The sequence below is a fragment of the Watersipora subatra genome, chromosome 3, assembly GCF_963576615.1.
Source record: "Watersipora subatra chromosome 3, tzWatSuba1.1, whole genome shotgun sequence".
Classification (NCBI taxonomy): Eukaryota; Metazoa; Bryozoa; class Gymnolaemata; order Cheilostomatida; family Watersiporidae; genus Watersipora; species Watersipora subatra.
Window position 1 is genome coordinate 74,647,940 of NC_088710.1, and position 25,030 is coordinate 74,672,969.

Here is a 25,030-nt window from a genome sequence, read left to right on the forward strand (position 1 = left end):
GAAGGGCATAGCTATGGAGGCTGATGTGTAATAGAGGTATAGCTATGGAGGCTGATCTGTAATAGAGGTATAGCTATGAAGGCTGATGTGTAATAGAGGTATAGCTATGAAGGCTGATGTGTAATAGAGGTATAGCTATGAAGGCTGATGTGTAATAGGGGTATAGCTATGAAGGTTGATGTGTAATAGGGGTATAGCTATGAAGATTGATGTGTAATAGACGTATAGCTATGAAGGCTGATGTGTAATAGACGTATAGCTATGAAGGCTGATGTGTAATAGACGTATAGCTATGAAGGCTGATGTGTAATAGAGGTATAGCTATGAAGGCTGATGTGTAATAGAGGTATAGCTATGAAGGCTGATGTGTAATAGGGGTATAGCTATGAAGGTTGATGTGTAATAGGGGTATAGCTATGAAGATTGATGTGTAATAGACGTATAGCTATGAAGGCTGATGTGTAATAGACGTATAGCTATGAAGGCTGATGTGTAATAGACGTATAGCTATGAAGGCTGATGTGTAATAGAGGTATAGCTATGAAGGCTGATGTGTAATAGAGGTATAGCTATGAAGGCTGATGTGTAATAGAGGTATAGATATGAAGGCTGATGTGTAATAGAGGTATATCTATGAATGCTGGTGTGTAATAGGGGTATAGCTATGAAGATTGATGTGTAATAGACGTATAGCTATGAAGGCTGATGTGTAATAGACGTATAGCTATGAAGGCTGATGTGTAATAGACGTATAGCTATGAAGGCTGATGTGTAATAGAGGTATAGCTATGAAGGCTGATGTGTAATAGAGGTATAGCTATGAAGATTGATGTGTAATAGAGGTATAACTACGAAGGCTGATGTGTAATAGAGGCATAGATATGAAGGCTGATGTACATTATAATAGAGGTATAGCTATGAAGGCTGGTGTGTAATAGAGGTATAGATATGAAGGCTGATGTGTAATAGAGGTATAGCTATGAAGGCTGATGTGTAATAGAGCTATAGCTATGAAGGCTGATGTGTAATAGAGGTATAGCTATGAAGGCTGATGTGTAATAGAGGTATAGCTATGAAGGCTGATGTGTAATAGAGGTATAACTATGAAGGCTGATGTGTAATAGAGGTATAGCTATGAAGGCTGATGTGTAATAGACGTATAGCTATGAAGGCTGATGTGTAATAGAGGTATAGCTATGAAGGTTGATGTGTAATAGAGGTATAGCTATGAAGGCTGATGTGTAATAGAGGTATAACTATGAAGGCTGATGTGTAATAGAGGTATAGCTATGAAGGCTGATGTGTAATAGACGTATAGCTATGAAGGCTGATGTGTAATAGAGGTATAGCTATGAAGGCTGATGTGTAATAGAGGTATAGCTATGAAGGCTGATCTGTAATAGAGGTATAGCTATGAAGGCTGATGTGTAATAGAGGTATAGCTATGAAGGCTGATGTGTAATAGAGGTATAACTATGAAGGCTGATGTGTAATACTGATTCTGTACATAGCTTAATCTATAGAAAGATCTTCCCACACTCGCCTCTTTAGCCCTTGCAAAACGGAGAAAACCAAATCTAATTTTTTAATTTAATGCCTTCAGCACCTGTGGCATTATTGGTTTGTATCGCCAACTTCTCTTTTATCGCTTCACTTAGTTAGGGTTCATGATTACCGTAATTTTGTGGTCAATTAAAGTGATTGTACACCTTTAAAATCAATTCAAATGGAGTTTTTTCACTGTTCTACACAGCAAGGGCTATGCAGCAAAGAAAAAAATTGTATGTCTAAAATAAAGTAAAACAAAAATGTATCTTTACTATCATAAAAGTGGTGTCTGTTCGTCCATTGGCACAGTTTGTCAGGGGTAGATGTTAGGATAAAAGGTAAGAGACTCCAACACATGACATTCAGCTTTGTAGACTGACTTTAACAGATCTGCCGATCAACTGCCTTTGTTTCTGAATAATTATGCAGCTCTACTTATTCTCTGCGCTTTATCGTGACACCTGACCATCTCTCACAGAGCACTAGACTGCCAAGGTACTAGTATCTATTATAGAGACACCCGCATACACTTGTTTCTCTTCCTAGCGCGGCAAAAGAGAAAACTGTATTTTTAAGGCTATGGCACCAAGGCTATGAGACTCTGGCTATTCAAATCAAATTTGAGAACTTGCACTGACTTGACACTTTACGTTATATGCAATTGCTTACGTATCGCGAAGCCAAAACTTTACGCAAATTCTTAACGTTGAGTGCAAATTACATAAAATGGGTTTACATTATAGCAGTGTCTACTGTATTTCGTTGGCTAACCTGTTATTGATCAACCTATCATTTTTATATGTCGGTAGAAAAGATAAATCTGACAACTCGACAGTTTTATTGGATTTCACAAAGGGAACAATGTTCTAGGCGCTTGTTTATTAAGATACCATCATGTTGCTTTCTGTTGAACATCAATGCTTTATAACAATTGTAACACCATGAACAGCTTACTTACTTGTTTTCAGTTGGATGTTGAGTGGAGAAACAATGAACTGAAGAGGTTCGATCAGGCAGTTGGCCATCTCCCCGCCGAGCAGTTCACTTGTGATTATGGTGAGTCAGCCACCATATCTCTCACATTGATTGTTAGGACTGAGTCATAACGTATCATCGAAATGAAAAAAGAGAAGACTTTTTAACGGGATTTATGCTGAATTACCTCTATTGACCTATACTTTTTAGTCGCCTAGTATAATCATCAATAAATCACAGACATAATCCTATTTTAAAAAGAAATTTGTTTACGATTGCATGTATATATTCGCAGTGTTGTTAGGTGTCAGTGATACTTGTAAAAGTGTAATCCTTTGAAGACAAGCAAACTATATCATTCACTTTTTAGTTTTCACGTCTCAGTTCAAACTTCATTAGATCATTTTGTCCACCACAAGACAGTTTATGCTCTCTTTTTCTTACATAATAAAACAATTTGAAATGTTTGGCCATTAACCTTTACACTTCATAGTTGGCATAAATACATGGAGATGGAACATAATAATTATATAATAGGATTATGTATTGTATATTAGTACTACTGAATACTCGGCGTTGCATGGGTAATGAAAGGGTTTTTGCACATAAAATTAATTTGTATTTAACATACAACATTTTATCGTTGTAACTTCTGTGGTGACTGATCACCGAAACCAGAACTGGGTTAGAGAGAGGGAAGCTGGCACTCGGTGATCGACACCACGACCGGGCAGAGCCCTGACTCGGTAGACGACACAGCCCTCAGTAACACTTCCAGTCGGTCAAAGGTCGGCTGTCGTGGGTGGAGCCAAGCCACCATCAGGAGCTATAAAAAACGCCGCAGAAGCGACCAACTGCAGAGCACCTGGATGTCTCTCTTTGTGCGGTCTACTGTATGTTTATTGCATCTTGAACTGTACTCTTATACAGTATATATTTACTGCAAAATATATATTCATTGCGCTGCACTCGAGTGGTTTGTTTCCTTGTGGAGAAAGTAGAAGAACTCGATCAACTCGATATTCCAAGTCAAGCCTGGAGAACGCCAGTTGACGGCCACTCGGTCCATGGATGAACTAGCAGAGGACTGCAGAAGTGCAGGACCAGACCATCAGCCAGCTGGTGCTACTCTTACAGCAGCTGACAAAGTAGGTTCAGCAACTACAAGAAAAAAAGGGAGGCCACAGCAAAAAAAAATCTCTTCAATGCTGGGGGTGTGGAGGCCAGGGGTACGTCTGCAAGCGCTGTCCCAGCCTGAAGCAAGAAACGGCAGAGGGCGGCAACAGCAGTGCCGACTACTAGTTGCACTGAGTTGAACCAATCCAACCCTGGCAAAGGGCATTCCGATCTGCTGGTCGGAGACACCCTGTCAAAAGGAACTCTAGCCCGAAAGAGCCCGAGAGGTAATGGAGAGATGACAAGGAGGTCTGCCCCATCTCCCGACAAGGTAACAGTGAAAAAGCCTTCGGCCATAACGTTGCGGAATTATTACGAGGTCTTAAAGAAGCTAGATGATGGCACAATCAAAAAAGCGTGACCCAAGCCAGAGCGAACCACACCAGGCTGCTCGGTGTACTCGGAACCTTAGGAACAAAAACTTGACACATGAATGACAGACAAACGAAAGCTGTTTCTCTTTAACGCTGACAATTTTCAAGGTTTAAAGGCATGTAAAGAGTCTGATTCTAAATCATTGTATTCAAATATTTTCTATAACAACCCTTGCACTTGAATGATGCCCCTTGAACTTACGGGCACCTTTGTTATGTTATTTTGGCTTCAGCAAATGTTCACACGATGTACTATGATAAAACTGAGCTTTAGCTCAATGCTCACCTTCCACAATAGAACCATAAAAAATAGTTTTTTTTTGTGAGTACTACTTGAAAGTTGTGTTAAACTTTATTTTCATAAGATAAAGTTTAACACAACTTTCAAGTAGTACTCACAAGTACTACTTGTGAGTACTACTTGTGGCATAAAGTTAGCCACTGTGTCTGTGTTGAAGGTAAAAAAAATTACAGTTTTGTACATTTTAATGTTACATTTTATTGCAGATAATAACAACTAAATAGGTATTTGTTACTTTGTTAGCGTCGGTACTGAATTACAACAATTAAGAACATGCTTTCCATTATAATATTCTGTTTTATGTGGTTTTGTCATAGTATGGTAACGGATTAATTTGTAGTTAGGTATTTTATATATGACATAATGCCTTGAGATACGAGTAAATTGACATACGAGCTCAGTCTCAGAACGCATTGAGCTCGTACGTATGTCGAGGTGTGACTGTACGTGTATTCATCTGTATCGATCTAGTAAGGATCAACAATAGATAAAATGTTCTAAGTGAATGTTTTGTTTCACAGACTATTGGATGGCGGTCTCTAAGCGAGTCAAAACCAAATCTCAAAGGCAATGCTCCGAGCTGTTCCAGCAGGTGAAAAAAAATCGCAGTTTGAGAGAACGAGAGGAGCGAGCTGCCAGGCGCTCCTCTAGTAAGTTGTTTTTTTGGTTATCATATTGGAATATTTTTAACTTTCTGTTGCTATAATTGGCAGGTGGTGTCAGTGTTGTTGTTTGTGGTTGAAGGCGTTTCAGGCCAAGTTGACCCACTTTGTGAAAATACTTACGAGAGACAATTTTTTTTATTCTGATGTAAGTTAATATCATTTGACATGATTGGTCTATGACAAACAACACTGATTGACATAGATATGCATAGACATAGATATGCATAGATATGCATAGACATAGATATGCAGCTATCAGCTAGACTTAACTAAAAGCTGTTACATAATGAACAACGGTTTTTATCATGCCATTTTCTATTATCCACATCATTGTAGAGTTTTAATAAGATAGCCTAACATTCTTCACAAAAACAAATCCCCTAAAGTAATTATTGAGTGAGTTGCTATCGAATGTTGTTGTCAAGATCCTTGTTAAGATTGTCAAGTAATCAAAGTCTAGTGTAAGCCACTGTCTATCATAATAAGCAATATATTATCGCTGCGCAATAGTTTGAAATTCGGTAATGTTTCTTACTAGCTCCTTTACATTTTCATCGATATTGATATTTCTTTTTATCAATATTGCGTAAATTGCCTTATAAAGTGCGCCCTCAGCATACGATTTGGATTCGTTCTAGGGTTGGCATCGCATGGCAAAAAACCGTATGCAGGGGTATAGAAACCATAGTAATTATATAATGCAAACATCCCCTGGTAAATATCGACAAAGTTTTATATATATGTTAGTGCTGTACATATTAATAATTAGTAACGAAATAGTATATGTTAACCTTAGTAACTATAGTACTAATATTACTATTGTACAAACGAAAATTGCTGAACTGAGAGAAGTTGGTCATTGTGTCGCATTCAGGCGTTGTGAAAATATTTTTGGCGAACAGCATTCTGGTGTCTATGCTATTTTGACATATGTAATAAGCACACCGACTGCCAAATTTGAACTTAGGCAAAAATTTGGTTGAATTCGTATGGTGAAATAAGATTCGTATGGTAAGGTAAAAATAAATCGTCATGTTCCACTTCGTAAGGTGGAAAAATCTTATCTCAGGGTAATTGTATCCTGAGGGTGCACTGTATTACAAAATGGCGCAAACAGATTTTCAACATAGACTTGTATGAAGTGTTACTTGGGCAGCAGTAAAAGTGTGTAGTAATAATATACTGTACTTAATATAATATGTATATATCTAGAGGTGAGTGAAACCTATAAGTATTTAGAGTGAACCCATTTGATGGCATCTTCAAGTAAAATATTGGTACAAGAAATGGTATGTTAACCATTGGTCAAACTCTCATTTACCCTTCAACCTCATAATGGTTGGTCACACATCATGGTCCGCTGGCAACACACATTTGATTCTTATCGTTCTAGAAGGCATTGGTTTGTTTCTTTGAATAGCAAACATATTATTGCTTTAAAATGCTTAAATATACGAGGGTCAGTTAATGAGTAAGGGTAATAGGCTGGTTCATGAATTCAAGAATGGGCGAGAAGACATTACTGATAAGCCATGAAATGATAGACCACTCTAGATGTTTCAACTCCTCACGCAATAGCTAAGACAGAAAAGCTGATTAAATCTAACAGAAGACTCACTGTAGATGATGTTGCTAAGACCATAGAACATGGAAACATACTCAAGATAGTCTATGAGAAGCCTTCTACAGATTCAGCGCTTACTGAGTGCCCAAGATGCTGATTGATGATCATAAAGTGCAGCGCGTTATGTCTGTTGGGAAGTGCATGAGCAGACTCAGACTGGAAGGGAGTGCTTTCCTTTCTAGAATTGTAACCAGAGTAAGCCTGGGTGTACCATTACGAATCAATACAACCATCAATAGAGTTGAAGCATACAGCCTCTCTGGGGAAGAAGTTCAAGTTTCAGAGGACAGCGTGGAAAATAATACGCACAGTGTTCTGGGATAGAAAGGGTCCTATAATAAGTTCTGGGATGGAAAGGGTCCTGTAATAAGTTCTGGGATGGAAAGGATCCTGTAATAAGTTCTGGGATGGAAAGGGTCCTATAATAAGTTCTGGGATGGAAAGGGTCCTATAATAAGTTCTGGGATGGAAAGGATCCTGTAATAAGTTCTGGGATGGAAAGGATCCTGTAATAAGTTCTGGGATGGAAAGGGTCCTGTAATAAGTTCTGGGATGGAAAGGGTCCTATAATAAGTTCTGGGATAGAAAGGGTCCTATAATAAGTTCTGGGATGGAAAGGGTCCTGTAATAAGTTCTGGGATGGAAAGGGTCCTGTAATAAGTTCTGGGATGGAAAGGGTCCTGTAATAAGTTCTGGGATGGAAAGGATCTTGTAATAAGTTCTGGGATAGAAAGGATCCTGTAATAAGTTCTGGGATGGAAAGGGTTCTATAATAAGTTCTGGGATGGAAAGGATCTTGTAATAAGTTCTGGGATAGAAAGGATCCTGTAATAAGTTCTGGGATGGAAAGGGTCCTGTAATAAGTTCTTGGATGGAAAGGGTCTTGTAATAAGTTCTGGGATGGAAAGGGTCCTGTAATAAGTTCTGGGATGGAAAGGGTCCTGTAATAAGTTCTGGGATGGAAAGGGTCCTGTAATAAGTTCTGGGATGGAAAGGGTCCTATAATAAGTTCTGGGATGGAAAGGATCCTGTAATAAGTTCTGGGATGGAAAGGGTCCTGTAATAAGTTCTGGGATAGAAAGGATCCTGTAATAAGTTCTGGGATGGAAAGGGTCCTGTAATAAGTTCTGGGATGGAAAGGGTCCTGTAATAAGTTCTGGAATGGAAAGGGTCCTATAATAAGTTCTGGGATGGAAAGGGTCCTGTAATAAGTTCTGGGATGGAAAGGGTCCTGTAATAAGTTCTGGAATGGAAAGGATCCTATAATAAGTTCTGGGATAGAAAGGATCCTATAATAAGTTCTGGGATGGAAAGGGTTCTATAATAAGTTCTGGGATGGAAAGGGTCCTATAATAAGTTCTGGGATGGAAAGGATCCTGTAATAAGTTCTGGGATGGAAAGGGTCCTGTAATAAGTTCTGGGATGGAAAGGATCCTGTAATAAGTTCTGGGATAGAAAGGGTCCTATAATAAGTTCTGGGATGGAAAGGATCCTGTAATAAGTTCTGGGATGGAAAGGGTCCTGTAATAAGTTCTGGGATGGAAAGGATCCTGTAATAAGTTCTGGGATAGAAAGGATCCTGTAATAAGTTCTGGGATGGAAAGGGTCCTGTAATAAGTTCTGGGATGGAAAGGGTCCTGTAATAAGTTCTGGAATGGAAAGGGTCCTATAATAAGTTCTGGGATGGAAAGGGTCCTATAATAAGTTCTGGGATGGAAAGGGTCCTATAATAAGTTCTGGGATGGAAAGGGTCCTGTAATAAGTTCTGGGATGGAAAGGGTCCTGTAATAAGTTCTGGGATGGAAAGGGTCCTGTAATAAGTTCTGGGATGGAAAGGGTCCTGTAATAAGTTCTGGGATGGAAAGGGTCCTGTAATAAGTTCTGGGATGGAAAGGGTCCTATAATAAGTTCTGGGATGGAAAGGGTCCTATAATAAGTTCTGGGATGGAAAGGGTCCTATAATAAGTTCTGGGATGGAAAGGGTCCTGTAATAAGTTCTGGGATGGAAAGGGTCCTATAATAAGTTCTGGGATGGAAAGGATCCTGTAATAAGTTCTGGGATGGAAAGGGTCCTGTAATAAGTTCTGGGATAGAAAGGATCCTGTAATAAGTTCTGGGATGGAAAGGGTCCTGTAATAAGTTCTGGGATGGAAAGGGTCCTGTAATAAGTTCTGGAATGGAAAGGGTCCTATAATAAGTTCTGGGATGGAAAGGGTCCTATAATAAGTTCTGGGATGGAAAGGGTCCTGTAATAAGTTCTGGGATGGAAAGGATCCTGTAATAAGTTCTGGGATGGAAAGGGTCCTGTAATAAGTTCTGGGATGGAAAGGATCCTGTAATAAGTTCTGGGATGGAAAGGATCCTGTAATAAGTTCTGGGATGGAAAGGGTCCTATAATAAGTTCTGGGATGAAAAGGGTCCTGTAATAAGTTCTGGGATGGAAAGGATCCTGTAATAAGTTCTGGGATGGAAAGGGTCCTGTAATAAGTTCTGGGATGGAAAGGATCCTATAATAAGTTCTGGGATGGAAAGGGTCCTATAATAAGTTCTGGGATGGAAAGGGTCCTATAATAAGTTCTGGGATGGAAAGGGTCCTGTAATAAGTTCTGGGATGGAAAGGGTCCTATAATAAGTTCTGGGATGGAAAGGGTCCTGTAATAAGTTCTTGGATGGAAAGGGTCCTGTAATAAGTTCTGGGATGGAAAGGGTCCTGTAATAAGTTCTGGGATGGAAAGGGTTCTATAATAAGTTCTGGGATGGAAAGGATCCTGTAATAAGTTCTGGGATGGAAAGGGTTCTATAATAAGTTCTGGGATGGAAAGGGTCTTGTAATAAGTTCTGGGATAGAAAGGATCCTGTAATAAGTTCTGGGATGGAAAGGGTTCTATAATAAGTTCTGGGATGGAAAGGGTCCTATAATAAGTTCTGGGATGGAAAGGGTCCTATAATAAGTTCTGGGATGGAAAGGGTCCTGTAATAAGTTCTGGGATGGAAAGGGTCCTATAATAAGTTCTGGGATGGAAAGGGTCCTGTAATAAGTTCTGGGATGGAAAGGATCCTGTAATAAGTTCTGGGATGGAAAGGGTCCTATAATAAGTTCTGGAATGGAAAGGATCCTGTAATAAGTTCTGGGATGGAAAGGATCCTGTAATAAGTTCTGGGATGGAAAGGGTCCTGTAATAAGTTCTGGGATGGAAAGGGTCCTGTAATAAGTTCTTGGATGGAAAGGGTCCTGTAATAAGTTCTGGGATGGAAAGGGTCCTGTAATAAGTTCTGGGATGGAAAGGGTCCTGTAATAAGTTCTGGGATGGAAAGGGTCCTATAATAAGTTCTGGGATGGAAAGGGTCCTGTAATAAGTTCTGGGATGGAAAGGATCCTGTAATAAGTTCTGGGATGGAAAGGGTCTTGTAATAAGTTCTGGGATGGAAAGGGTCCTGTAATAAGTTCTGGGATGGAAAGGGTCCTGTAATAAGTTCTGGGATGGAAAGGGTCCTGTAATAAGTTCTGGGATGGAAAGGGTCCTGTAATAAGTTCTGGGATGGAAAGGGTCCTGTAATAAGTTCTGGGATGGAAAGGGTCCTGTAATAAGTTCTGGGATGGAAAGGATCCTATAATAAGTTCTGGGATGGAAAGGATCCTGTAATAAGTTCTGGGATGGAAAGGGTCCTGTAATAAGTTCTGGGATAGAAAGGATCCTGTAATAAGTTCTGGGATGGAAAGGGTCCTGTAATAAGTTCTGGGATGGAAAGGGTCCTGTAATAAGTTCTGGGATGGAAAGGGTCCTGTAATAAGTTCTGGGATGGAAAGGGTTCTATAATAAGTTCTGGGATGGAAAGGATCCTGTAATAAGTTCTGGGATGGAAAGGGTTCTATAATAAGTTCTGGGATTGAAAGGGTCTTGTAATAAGTTCTGGGATAGAAAGGATCCTGTAATAAGTTCTGGGATGGAAAGGGTTCTATAATAAGTTCTGGGATGGAAAGGGTCTTGTAATAAGTTCTGGGATAGAAAGGATCCTGTAATAAGTTCTGGGATGGAAAGGGTTCTATAATAAGTTCTGGGATGGAAAGGGTCCTGTAATAAGTTCTGGGATGGAAAGGGTCCTATAATAAGTTCTGGGATGGAAAGGGTCCTGTAATAAGTTCTGGGATAGAAAGGATCCTGTAATAAGTTCTGGGATGGAAAGGGTTCTATAATAAGTTCTGGGATGGAAAGGGTCTTGTAATAAGTTCTGGGATAGAAAGGATCCTGTAATAAGTTCTGGGATGGAAAGGGTTCTATAATAAGTTCTGGGATGGAAAGGGTCCTGTAATAAGTTCTGGGATGGAAAGGGTCCTATAATAAGTTCTGGGATGGAAAGGGTCCTGTAATAAGTTCTGGGATGGAAAGGATCCTGTAATAAGTTCTGGGATGGAAAGGGTCCTGTAATAAGTTCTGGGATGGAAAGGGTCCTGTAATAAGTTCTGGGATGGAAAGGGTTCTATAATAAGTTCTGGGATGGAAAGGATCCTGTAATAAGTTCTGGGATGGAAAGGGTTCTATAATAAGTTCTGGGATGGAAAGGGTCTTGTAATAAGTTCTGGGATAGAAAGGATCCTGTAATAAGTTCTGGGATGGAAAGGGTTCTATAATAAGTTCTGGGATGGAAAGGGTCTTGTAATAAGTTCTGGAATGGAAAGGGTCCTATAATAAGTTCTGGGATGGAAAGGGTCCTGTAATAAGTTCTGGGATAGAAAGGATCCTGTAATAAGTTCTGGGATGGAAAGGGTTCTATAATAAGTTCTGGGATGGAAAGGGTCCTGTAATAAGTTCTGGGATGGAAAGGGTCCTGTAATAAGTTCTGGGATGGAAAGGGTTCTATAATAAGTTCTGGGATGGAAAGGGTCTTGTAATAAGTTCTGGGATAGAAAGGATCCTGTAATAAGTTCTGGGATGGAAAGGATCCTATAATAAGTTCTGGAATGGAAAGGGTTCTATAATAAGTTCTGGGATGGAAAGGGTTCTATAATAAGTTCTGGGATGGAAAGGATCCTGTAATAAGTTCTGGGATGGAAAGGGTTCTATAATAAGTTCTGGGATGGAAAGGGTCTTGTAATAAGTTCTGGGATAGAAAGGATCCTGTAATAAGTTCTGGGATGGAAAGGGTTCTATAATAAGTTCTGGGATGGAAAGGGTCCTATAATAAGTTCTGGGATGGAAAGGATCCTGTAATAAGTTCTGTGATGGAAAGGGTCCTGTAATAAGTTCTGGGATGGAAAGGGTCCTGTAATAAGTTCTGGGATGGAAAGGATCCTGTAATAAGTTCTGGGATGGAAAGGATCCTGTAATAAGTTCTGGGATGGAAAGGATCCTGTAATAAGTTCTGGGATGGAAAGGGTCCTGTAATAAGTTCTGGGATGGAAAGGGTCCTATAATAAGTTCTGGGATGGAAAGGGTCCTGTAATAAGTTCTGGGATGGAAAGGGTCCTGTAATAAGTTCTGGGATGGAAAGGGTCCTGTAATAAGTTCTGGGATGGAAAGGGTCCTGTAATAAGTTCTGGGATGGAAAGGGTCCTGTAATAAGTTCTGGGATGGAAAGGGTCCTGTAATAAGTTCTGGGATGGAAAGGGTTCTATAATAAGTTCTGGGATGGAAAGGGTCCTGTAATAAGTTCTGGGATGGAAAGGATCCTGTAATAAGTTCTGGGATGGAAAGGGTCCTGTAATAAGTTCTGGGATGGAAAGGGTCCTGTAATAAGTTCTGGGATGGAAAGGGTCCTATAATAAGTTCTGGGATGGAAAGGGTCCTGTAATAAGTTCTGGGATGGAAAGGATCCTGTAATAAGTTCTGGGATGGAAAGGGTCCTGTAATAAGTTCTGGGATGGAAAGGATCCTGTAATAAGTTCTGGGATGGAAAGGGTCCTGTAATAAGTTCTGGGATGGAAAGGGTCCTGTAATAAGTTCTGGGATGGAAAGGGTCCTGTAATAAGTTCTGGGATGGAAAGGATCCTGTAATAAGTTCTGGGATGGAAAGGGTCCTGTAATAAGTTCTGGGATGGAAAGGATCCTATAATAAGTTCTGGGATGGAAAGGGTCCTGTAATAAGTTCTGGGATGGAAAGGGTCCTGTAATAAGTTCTGGGATGGAAAGGGTCCTGTAATAAGTTCTGGGATGGAAAGGGTCCTGTAATAAGTTCTGGGATGGAAAGGATCCTGTAATAAGTTCTGGGATGGAAAGGGTCCTGTAATAAGTTCTGGGATGGAAAGGATCTTGTAATAAGTTCTGGGATAGAAAGGATCCTATAATAAGTTCTGGGATGGAAAGGGTCCTGTAATAAGTTCTGGGATGGAAAGGGTCCTGTAATAAGTTCTGGGATGGAAAGGATCCTGTAATAAGTTCTGGGATGGAAAGGGTCCTGTAATAAGTTCTGGGATGGAAAGGATCCTATAATAAGTTCTGGGATGGAAAGGGTCCTGTAATAAGTTCTGGGATGGAAAGGGTCCTGTAATAAGTTCTGGGATGGAAAGGGTCCTGTAATAAGTTCTGGGATGGAAAGGATCCTATAATAAGTTCTGGGATGGAAAGGGTCCTGTAATAAGTTCTGGGATGGAAAGGGTCCTGTAATAAGTTCTGGGATGGAAAGGGTCCTGTAATAAGTTCTGGGATGGAAAGGGTCCTGTAATAAGTTCTGGGATGGAAAGGATCCTGTAATAAGTTCTGGGATGGAAAGGGTCCTGTAATAAGTTCTGGGATGGAAAGGGTCCTGTAATAAGTTCTGGGATGGAAAGGGTCCTGTAATAAGTTCTGGGATGGAAAGGATCCTGTAATAAGTTCTGGGATGGAAAGGGTCCTGTAATAAGTTCTGGGATGGAAAGGGTCCTGTAATAAGTTCTGGGATGGAAAGGATCCTATAATAAGTTCTGGGATGGAAAGGATCCTGTAATAAGTTCTGGGATGGAAAGGGTTCTATAATAAGTTCTGGGATGGAAAGGGTCCTATAATAAGTTCTGGGATGGAAAGGATCCTGTAATAAGTTCTGGGATGGAAAGGGTTCTATAATTTCGATTTCAAGAAGCACTACACTACTGATGCACCCGTCATTGAAGCTGTAGATAAATGGCTTAGAACCGCAGCGCCAGAATGTTATTCTGCAAGAATTGGGAACCTTTTAGAACGGTGGAGAAAAGAGGAGAGTATGTTGAAGAGTAAAAAAAATGTAAAGCTCTGTTTTATTACAATAAACCGTCATGACAAGATTGCCCCTGCTTATTGACTTGCCCTCATATCTTGTTGTTTTTTAGCATATTTAAAAGTCCATATGTAAAAGCATATAAAAGTTTGTTTCAAACTTAATATCATGAAAGCCGAATAGCCGACACCTGTCTACTTAAAAAATGTACCTCACTTTCGTGAGTAATTTATAAAAAAAATGTCATCAACACAAGGCTTAGCTTTACTAATCATAAAAATTGCAGTTAAAATTCATTACCGATTTGTCAATTGTTTATGTATAACTAGATTGTGATTGCAGTCGTTGTTTGCTGTGCAGTTAGTTGAACAAATGTAAGGAAATTGATTTGGCAACATTCTCTACATTTGCTCTATATAATAATAATATATAACGATCAAATATTTGAACTGTTTTTTACTTTTCGAGAGTAATAGTCTATATACAGTGCACCCTCGAGATATGATTACCCTGTTATACAACTTCCCTTAACCTGCTAATAAAAATCAACTATTAAATAGAACATTTTCAAAAGTGGCATCGCTCGGGCTTTTTTTGGCGAATTAGGTTGAAAAAAGGTTTTAATGAGATCAGCTCAAAGTTATAGTGAAAACGAAGCCGGAAACTGATATGTGATAAAATTTTAATGATAAAAAGTTGAAGTTTGGTAAAATAATTAGAAATACAAACTAAAACTTAGCTTTAAGTGTGTGTTTAGTAAGCTAAATTCATTTAAGTTAAATTCAACGTTATGCTATACGTCTGTCTCAAAGGTGAGAGCTCCCTATGGTCTGTACCGCACATGGCACATTGTAATGTTACATTTTAATGCAGATCATAATCAATGAATACACTAAACACACTAAAGCTACTGTAGGTAATTATAGTTACTAAAATTAACATACTATTTTGTTACTAATTTTTAATAGATACATTATTTAAATAAAATTTTGAGGATTTTTACCAGGGGGATGGTTTGCATTATAGAACTACTATGGTTTCTATACCCCTACATGTGATTTTTTACTTGGAGCGGATTGAAATCGTATCCCGAGGATGCACTGTATAAAAATATCATATAGTTTTAGGAACGAAAAATCTGCTTTGCCCTTGATTTGAACTCAGAACCTATTTAGAGTTCTGCAGACTGGTGTGTACTATCCATTAGAATACGCGTTCAAATGGCCATATTACTAAATAATTGCGCACATATACATTGCATCAGTTAAAATACGGGCGCATAAAGTGCTTGCGAAAATACTATTGGTTGCTAATACCACACTTGAAGATCATGATTGCGTGAGAGATCATGATGGACTCCAAAATCGAAGCTTCATTTTTCACAATTATTAAGGACTCCATAAGAATATCATAGTATTTGGTCCAATAATCCTATTTCATAGTGCTGAAAACACACGTCTCAAGCTTCATAAATTCGTTTGATAAGGTTCTCAGGTTGTTGCAAGAAGAATGCTGAGTTCTTATGTTGAATATCCACAGAATTTTAACGAAAAAGAGGTGTTCGTTCGATTAAGTCTGAAAATCTAGCTTTGGCATAAATTAACACATGAAAAAGTTGTCACTTATACAAAAGTTGTGAAGCTATATCACGTCTTTCATAAGGAGTTATCTCTACTACATACAGGAAGTTTATTTAAGAGGTGTTTGTTTTTAATTCATCATGCACTTCTAGAATGGTATATTTATAAGTTGCATGTGTTCTACAATCAATGTATGTACTTACAAGATGTTCATGAACATTTGTCACCGGTATGTGCTGATTTTCAATGTTTCTTGGTTAAAATAAAAGTTAGAAAAGTTGATGTGAGTTCTTTTTGTCTCTGAATTTGGCCATTGGTAGAGCTAGTTCATGGCCTGAAGCCCTGGCTGGCAAATATGGCCACCAGACAGTCAAAGTATATATCATACATTGTAAGCAAATAGGTTATCATAGCATCTAATGTCATTTCGTTTGAATCATATTTGTTGTGCTCTGGTTCAAGGGTTGAGCTGATGACCTACTTCACGCTGTTACAGATCGCTCTGCCGCTGGTAATTTCACTCGTCTTTCACATGAGAAGTTGTCCTCCCAACCTCGCCTGTCAGAAAGGAAAGAGATTCGAAAAGTTACAGAGATTTTTGATTCACCAGGACAGAAAGAGGCGACTTCACCAGTACAGCATAACAAGAGCACTCCACTGAGGCTGGCAGGTATGAGAAGCGTGCGTACAGTATAGTGCCATTGCAGTAATTCAAAAACCGGCTAGCTTAATGTTATTTAATATGTTCCCTTTGTTATCTAATTTGTTAAAATATTGCAAAGTAGTATTATGTAGGAACGGTATAATCAGCACAAAGGACAGACCCAGGCAGAAGAATAAGGTTTTAACATAAATTAAAATAGGAAAAAGTTATTACTTGTGTAAAGCTGTGTGACAGTTGATGTTAGAGTTGCCCCAATTTTGGTATCGGAATCGGTGCCGATATGGGTGTCGAGTATCTGAATCTGTATCGGCCGATCTTTTCTTAAAAAATCTTAGCCTTCCGATACTTTTTACAGATCAACTATTTAGCAGACAACTGTATTTTAGCCTGCTATACTAATAAAAAATCATCAGCTGTAAGCTTCTTACTTCTACTTAATGAATTTCAGGTCTGCCACACAATTTATTTCATGTCTGCAGCCTGATCAACACAGCGAAGGAAACTTTTTAGCCAGAACGTAAACAAAAGGTGTGGTATTTCCCAATTACAGAGATAGGATTTATTGCAGGCAATCACGAACAAGATAACAAAAATGGGAGACAAGAACGCAGTGTAATATTTCTATTTACTAGCATTACGAAAGTAATTTAAACAGTCGACGCATAAAGTTATCTATCACTCTCTTGATCCTGACGATACAATGAATCGTTTGTATTGTACAAAAGCGGTAATCCCAGTGGCGTATCGGTATGTAGCCTGTCCTCCAACATCTGTGGCAAGTGAGTCCCCCTTCAGTACGCTTGGCTACATTGATAATGATGGAAGAAAGAGACGTCTTACTGAGATAATTGAATCACTAACGGTAATTAAAAGAAACATTGATTTGCTCTAAACTTGTACAGGCGCAGCAGTTCATCCAGCAATAGAAGAGGGACTTCGTTATCTTAGAGAGGACTGTACCACTAACAGTAATTACCTTTATTTACAAATTACAAGAAACATGAACTGTTTTGTTACTACATGCATGGTATGTCAGTATGTGAATATGTATATATATTTTTTCCATAAATGCAAACAAATAAATACAATAATATTCATTTTTCTTTGCATTATGTTTGTATTTGCATAATAAAATGAACAACTATCTATGCAACACAAAAGATCTGAATCGGATTATTTTTCAATTAGGATCGGTATATCGGATCGGTATCTGAATCAGCTGGTGAATTTAGAATCGGGGCATCTCTAGTTGATGTTAAAGTAATAATATATATTTATATATATATATATTAGTTGTGTATAACATATATATTTGTTATATATGCAACAAAATATTAAAGTAACAATGAAAACATTTCTGCTGTTTATTATTGTGTTAATTTAGTTTTTTGCATTTTTCTACATAGCTTCATGTAATGGATGTGTTTTAATTCTAAATGCAATTACAAGTATTTATAATAATGATTTTGACATATGAAGCACTGTAACAAAACAGATTAATTTTGTACAGCTGACAGTTGACAGGATTGACAGTTGTTAGCTGACTTGGTATCGACACTTGTTTTTACCGCTTGAACTTTGATTCTCATTTCAGGGAAGAAGACACTGCGACGAAAGCAGCAGTTGGAAAATTTAGTAGATAAAATGAATGAAGGATATTCGCCTGATGTCTTTGATTCATGTATGCCAAACGTAAAGGTATCCCGTTCACAATCAGCATCATCTCCTTTACTGTCTTTTGTCGGGGTAGCGTATGTCTCATTGGGTTGGGTGTGTGTAAGGGAATGAAGGCACTGGGATATTTCTTACAGAATAATTCCCAGACAAAACTCTAATACATGTATATTGGTTACACGTGTTCCTAGTTAGCTATCTTGCTGCGTTGTATTTCATTGCTTTCTTCATCTAATTTCATATCATCTAATTTACCTTTTTAGAAATACAAGTTGCCTGGCGTTGAGCTGACCCCTTTCCATGTGGTGAGCAGAAACACTCCGAGCCTTGACCAAAGGCGACAGGCACACACCGATGACGCGGAGGAGGTTTTCTCAAAAGATGACCTTCGGAGACAAAGGTAGGGTTCCATCTTTATAACTGGAGTATTTATTTGAACTTGTTAAGCTCTGTCGTTATTTCACTTTTGTATCCTGCTGATGTACTCCGGTAGCTTCCTTTCTCACCTTTGTATCCTGCTGATGTACTCCGTTAGCTTCCTTTCTCACCTTTGTATCCTGCTGATGTACTCCGGTAGCTTCCTTTTTCACCTTTGTTGTGGTTCTATTATTGTGACAGAAGGCAGTGCCCAGACTGACAAAAGATGATCAGACGAAACTCTGATCAATTCTATAGAAAAAATAAGTATAAAATTATTATGAAATGTCAAGTACTAATGTCAAGTACTAATGTCAAGTGTAATGTCAAGTACTAATAGGTTACGTTAATTTAAAGCTCACTTAGTCAATGTTAGACTAGCTTTGAGTCTCTATTGTCACCCGCGCATTGCACTTGTGTATCACCAAGGCTGTATGTATCCTTTAATGAGCCGTTCATAATCTGGTATCTGTTGTTTTAGGAAGGGCACTTACCGATTTGTCAAGGCACTCCCCATGAAACAAGTATGGCCTGTCAACAAGAAGGTGGGTAGAAAAACTTTGTATGATGGTTTTTAACTGAACCATATAATTTAAGGGCTGCTAGCCCTTAAATTGCGGGTTGTTAGCCAGTCAACGGCCGTCTTCGTTTGACCGATGTTCAGTGATGTTTATATTCGGCTAAGGAGACCCGCAGGAAGGCTTTAGACTGATGTTACTTGCAGTTTAAAATATTTTGGTAATCAGATGGAAGGGCACTTGGTTGCTGACTCACAGCTAGAACTCATAGCTGTTTATTCTGGTCTATCACCTCCTCCATCTCTGAACATCGCTGATCTTACATATCTTAATGAGCATAAGTCTCTTTTTACTCGACTTACCTTCTTTGCACAATAATTTTAGTTTTAAAACTAAGTTTTTTGCAGTTTTATATAATGCATTAGTTTTAATTCTTTCATGAGTTACATGGAAGCATTTATCGCTATTTTTTGCTCCGAAATGGTTTCAGCAAAATATGATAAAATCTTAATGTTATTTGCTCCAGCATTCAATACCTTTGGCACCCAAAGCAGCATAATGGATTAACCTGGCGCATCCAGGTGTGACAGCGTGTCTAATCAAGGTGTGACGCGTGTCTAATCAAGGTGTGACAGCGTGTCTAATCAAGGTGTGACGCGTGTCTAATCAAGGTGTGACAGCGTGTCTAATCAAGGTGTGACGCGTGTCTAATCAAGGTGTGACAGCGTGTCTAATCAAGGTGTGACGCGTGTCTAATCAAAGTATGACAGCGTGCCTAATCAAGGTGTGACGCGTGTCTAATCAAGGTGTGACGCGTGTCTAATCAAGGTGTGACGCGTGTCTAATCAAGGTGTGACGCGTGTCTAATCAAGGTGTGACAGCGTGTCTAATCAAGGTGTGACGCGTGTCTAATCAAGGTGTGACAGCGTGTCTAATCAAGGTGTGACAGCGTGTCTAATCAAGGTGTGACAGCGTGTCTAATCAACGTTTCATGTTCTATAGGTAAGGCGGGAAGACTCGCCTCGTTCCCACATCGAGAGTAGAAGTCCTAGAAGGCCAGCAAGACCTCAGGTAGTTATAAATGAGACGTTTTTGCAGCAGGACTACGATGTGTCTGATGCATCCTACATCTCTCTCAGTGACTCCAATCACGAGTACAGCCCCGCCTATTAACCGTGTCATAAACTCTTATTATTATTCAGTTCTTTTAATCTTTGATTTTTAATTCTTTTACACTTTTGGTTTTATTTTATGGCAGTTGACCAATATATGCGCCTTAATCTGGCTGTTTTGTTACTAATTACTCATTGTACTTAACTGGAATACATGTAGTCAACCCGCTAAAGCTTGTCACACTCCATTTGCATATCCATCGGATTAGATTATATTTTTGGCATCACTCAGGAGGGTCCGAGTGAGCATAAGCATCTTCAATATGTAACATATATATGGGAGATTGTAGGGACTGGCACCTCGCTTTAGGTTTTTAACATTATATAATGCATGATAAATACAACCAATATTCTCTCCGTATTCTAGCAATAGCAAATTTAAATTATATACTTGAAGTTTAGGCGCTTCAGCAAGCATTACCTCGTTTTTTATTCCGTTTGTACATTAAAATTTCTTTTTGTAATAACTAAACATGTACATGTAATGTGTACAAATGTTTATATTTCTTGTAATCCAGTATATATAGACATCTATATACATGTAGATATCAATATACTGTATACACACATGCACTGCTATAAGTAAGTCAATCAAGGAGTTACTCAAAAGCACCTTTATGGTAGTAAAGTCTCATCATTAATATAATGCAGAACAACTCTGATGAAGATATATTTTTGTTCAATTTGTTCATGTAATAAAGGGTGAAGGAGTTTTTTTACTACAGTCTTGGCTACCAGAATAAGTGTTTACACTCATAGAACAATCCATCTAATACAGCTCGGTTTAATGAAGAATGGTTGGCATAGCCTGATCAATTAAGACAAATGATGCCCAGCGTGGTTTCGCTTTTACCTTCAAGCAGAAATATGAGGCTTAGAATTCTCAAATCATCGAGGATTGTACTCTTACCCATTGATTTACGCTATAAACTGTGATTTGTTACAAATGTTGGCACATTTTGGTCCGACTACATATAATTTATCTTATTATTCACCTTTGGAGTGCTGAATTATAGCTTCAAGGGCGATGCATATGGGAGACAATTGTTAACCAGCTGAATCGCAAAAATAATATCCCAGAATGTATGAAGGAATATCATGGTGATATAAAAACAAGTTGTTGGAGACTGCCCACAAACCTCTGAGGGAAGGTGGGCTTTGCCTCGACCCTCACCAGGAGCTCCACCTCATCTACCCTACGCCCCTGAACTGGGCTTTATTGGTGTCTAGGTTTACACTAGAATTGTAAACAAATATTCTGCACTGATACAGTTCACTTCAATTGATGGCTTCATAAACAATGCTTGTTTGCGAATTGAAGACCTCCACTTGTTTGATTTTTAGGTCTAGTAGTTTTAAACCTACTTGGAGATGTTGGCCTGCTGAATGCAACATAAAGCTAGCTGTGGCTAAAACTTTCAGTCGCTAGTAAAACTACAACCATTTCAAAGGTCTGTCTGTTCCAGTGCATTATGCCAGTGATAAGAGATAAAATTTGATTTGAACTAAAGTGTCATTGTTGTTGTTTGTTTGATTATTGTTTTAGGGAGCTTTCAGTTTCCTCCTATTGGGTTCAGCAGGTTGTACTATAGGAAGAGTTGGGTTCAGTTCATTTTGTTAGTTTCAGCTAAACCCTACCAAGTCAGTCTCAAGAAAATAACCTAGAGATGCCAAAACTAAGAGGTATCCCCACTCCAGACAGTTTTGCTTCATTTGTCTGCTTCGAAGTTTCTTTTGCAGTTCCCTGACTTGATGGTTAATGTATCTTTCTGATTAAACCTTTATAATGTGCCAGATATTTTTGCTGATCAAATGAATTTTGTACACTGTTCAGAATCTCCTCTTTTTTGGCATCCACCTTTGCAGATATCTCCATACAACATGGATCAAAAAACTCTTAACTTCTTTGATGATATGTTTTGTTTTGAGTGAAGGTCTTTTTGATCATTTGAAAAACATATTTCTGATTTGTTTGCCACGTCGAACAATCCAGCTGATTAATTATCATGCATTGGTCCGTATAAAGCTGCAGGAGGTAAACACAACATTAAGTTTTTCACTATACACCATTTGCCTATCCTCACAATCCCTCCATCCTCCACTTCCTCGTACTTGCCAACCCATATGTTATGCTCATGAATAGGTTACATTCCCATAATTCGTTGTATGTCCTCATCATTTTAAATATATCGATTTACAGCATTAAATTATTAATCGACAACCATTATGTTATTAAAATACATATTGTTGTTATATATCCATAGCCGCCTGTGGTCAGAATTAAGTATTATAGTGAAAGCTAGCGCATATAGAGCGGTTGATCCAATGGTTCCAAGACAGAAGCGATATTTTGAAAAATACATCACTTACCACATTTTAGTAATAGTCTCCTTCAATGTACTTCTCTTGGCTATTAATACTCCGCTGGAAATGACATTTCTAAGATTCCATACACTAGCGGAACTCACTTTGTGGTATATATGTACTGTCAAGCTTTGCCGAAAATTCCGTCTTCACAGCCTCTAGTGTCTCATATCTTTTTTCTATTCAACGTCTGTTTGAGTTGGGAAAATAAGAAAAAGTCCTTCAGTGTCACATTCAGTGTTCTGTAAAGAAAACTGCTGGCACCCTTTACTCTCCACAAGAATAAATACACTAAGTGTATTAGCTACAAGAATATATATTTGAGCAATATATATATATATATATTGAAATGTATCCTACTTGAAACTAAAATCAGAGTGCTCAACATAGGATGGAGCAGTATAAATTGGAAAGTCAAATAGTTTACTTATCTTTCAGCTACTGTCAGTTTCCTGCTGGCGCATTCTTCAGGCTGTAGACTTCAACTGAAGCTTACAGCCTGAAGAATGCGCCAGCAGGAAACTGACAGTAGCTGAAAGATAAGTAAACTATTTGACTTTCCAATTTATATATATATATATATATATATATGTATATATATATGTATATATATACATACATGTATATATATACATGTATATATATATACATGTATATATATATATATATATGTGTATATATATATGTGTATATATATATATGTGTATATATATATATATGTGTATATATATCTGATACTACTAGATTGTATCTCAATAGGAAAGATGGCGGTAGGGGACTCAAAAGTGTACAGCAGACAGTGAAAAAGGGAGAACAAAGCATCAAAGCCTATGCAGCCCCCATGGTCACTTCAGATAAGTTGCTAGGTGAACTTCAATCGGCTGCTCTGACAATAGAGCTTCGCCCTGATGATGAGGAAATTGACTGGCACATGAAACCTCTTCATGGTGCTTACCACCGACAAATATTTAAGGTTAGCGATCTTCACCAGACATATACAGTATGTGGCTGAACAAAGGAAACCTAACGGCCAATACAGAGTTGCTACTCATGGCGGCCCAGAAGCAAGTACTCCCAACAAGGCAACTCCAAACAAAAATCTATCACACTAGAGACGATCCTAGATGCAGACTGTGCAAAGATGTGCCTGAGACCATCCAACACATCAGTGGATGCAAGCAGCTAGCAGGAAACGCATACACTGAGCGGCATAATCATGTCGCAGGTGTTGTGTATAGAGGTCTATGTGATGAATTTGACCTCAATAAACCACAACACTAGTGGGAAGCTCCTGGTAAGGTCAATGAAAATGACCGCGCTAAGATCCTCTGGAGCTTCTACATCTGGACTGACAAGCATGTCCTAGCAAACCAATCAGATATAGTGGTGGTGGACAAGGAGAACAAGAGGGCTACTATAATAGATATAGCAGTACCCAATGACTACAATATAGCCAGCAAAGAAAAAGAAAAGGTAGAGAAACATCTCTTTCTTGGAGAAGAGATTGAAAAATGCTGGGATGTAGGAACAACTGTAATTTCAGTAGTCATTGGGGCACTGGGCGCAATAACACCGGCGCATAAAATGTGGCTTGCCCAGATACCGACAGCGAGCAACTCAGGTGAGTTGCAGAAAAGTGCGCTATTGGGAACAGCTAAGATCTTGAGGCGAGTGCTCAAACTCCCAGGTCTCTGGTAGGAGACCCGAGTTAGAGCAGAAACTACCACCCATATGGGTTAACCGGGGTGAGGAAACAATTTCTTTTATATATATGTATACATATATATGTATATACACATATATAGACATACATATATATATACATATATATATGTATATTTATATATAGTTGTATATATATATTTATATATAGTTGTATATGTATATACAACAACAACCATATAAATACATGAAATCAATGTGTGTATATACAATGAACACTCATGCATAGAGACTGCGATTGCTCTGCTGAATAGATGTTAGCAAGCTCCTTTTATGTTGGTTGAGTGCGATAGACTCTGTACCTTTTCTCATCACTGTGAGCGATCTTCTCGACGTTGTATAGCTCAGCATGCCAAGCCAGTTCACCGGTGGCCAAGTCTCCTGTAATAATAAAACTCGGCTTGGCTTTGGCGTCGGTCACACGATCAGTCTCACCGGCCCTAGTCATGGCGCTCTGACGTTAGTTTCAAGAATGTTGCATTTTCATTGATTGCTTTCAACATTTCAGAACTTGCTGAAATATGGTGTTACTTATGTGAAGCATGTCAAGCTTCACAGTCAGTTATCTGATGGACAATCTCTGCGGCCAGCACAAATTTTTTTTTTCACTAAATCCACCTTATCATCATTCCTAACTTAGACTGGTCTTCCACTACAGAAGTTATCTTCTTCTGATGTTCTTCCTTCTTTGAACCTCAAACCATTCAAACACCCTCCCCCAGTGTTCTCAGTGTTCTCCATAAGCCTGTTGCATCATTTTATATACTTTTCTGGCATTCTTTCAAAATCTGATGGCACTCCTTTGTTCTATAAAATCTGTAATTTTCTCTTGACAGATGAAATGTTTTTTTGCAAATTGACGGACAAATTGCTCAATATTTTGGGACATGTTGTAGAGATCGTTTAAAGATTTCTAAACTGAGCACACAGTTCCCATGACCATATATGGAGAAAAAAATTAGCAAGAGCGCTCAAATCCCTGATGAATCATCAAATCTGTCCTGAAACTTTTGAATCAACCCTTCTATACGGGAAACTTGCTGTGGCGCTTCGTATGACTTGGTCGAAGTTGGAAGACTAAACATTTTG

At 38.6% G+C, this 25,030-nt stretch overlaps 1 protein-coding gene across 2 annotated transcripts in view; it reads left to right on the forward strand.

The window, feature by feature from the left end:
- The window catches only part of LOC137391361 (uncharacterized), a 73,147-nt gene extending 53,179 nt beyond the window's left edge, over positions 1-19,968 (forward strand). For both annotated transcript variants that reach the window (XM_068077813.1, XM_068077814.1), the window contains 7 exons: positions 2,517-2,604; positions 4,896-5,024; positions 15,907-16,080; positions 17,669-17,772; positions 18,012-18,148; positions 18,647-18,710; positions 19,686-19,968. In XM_068077813.1, the coding sequence (XP_067933914.1) occupies positions 2,517-2,604; positions 4,896-5,024; positions 15,907-16,080; positions 17,669-17,772; positions 18,012-18,148; positions 18,647-18,710; positions 19,686-19,856 (867 nt within the window). In that variant the 3' untranslated portion in view covers positions 19,857-19,968. The remainder of the gene's footprint in view (positions 1-2,516; positions 2,605-4,895; positions 5,025-15,906; positions 16,081-17,668; positions 17,773-18,011; positions 18,149-18,646; positions 18,711-19,685) is intronic.
- The last annotated feature ends 5,062 nt before the right edge of the window (positions 19,969-25,030 follow it).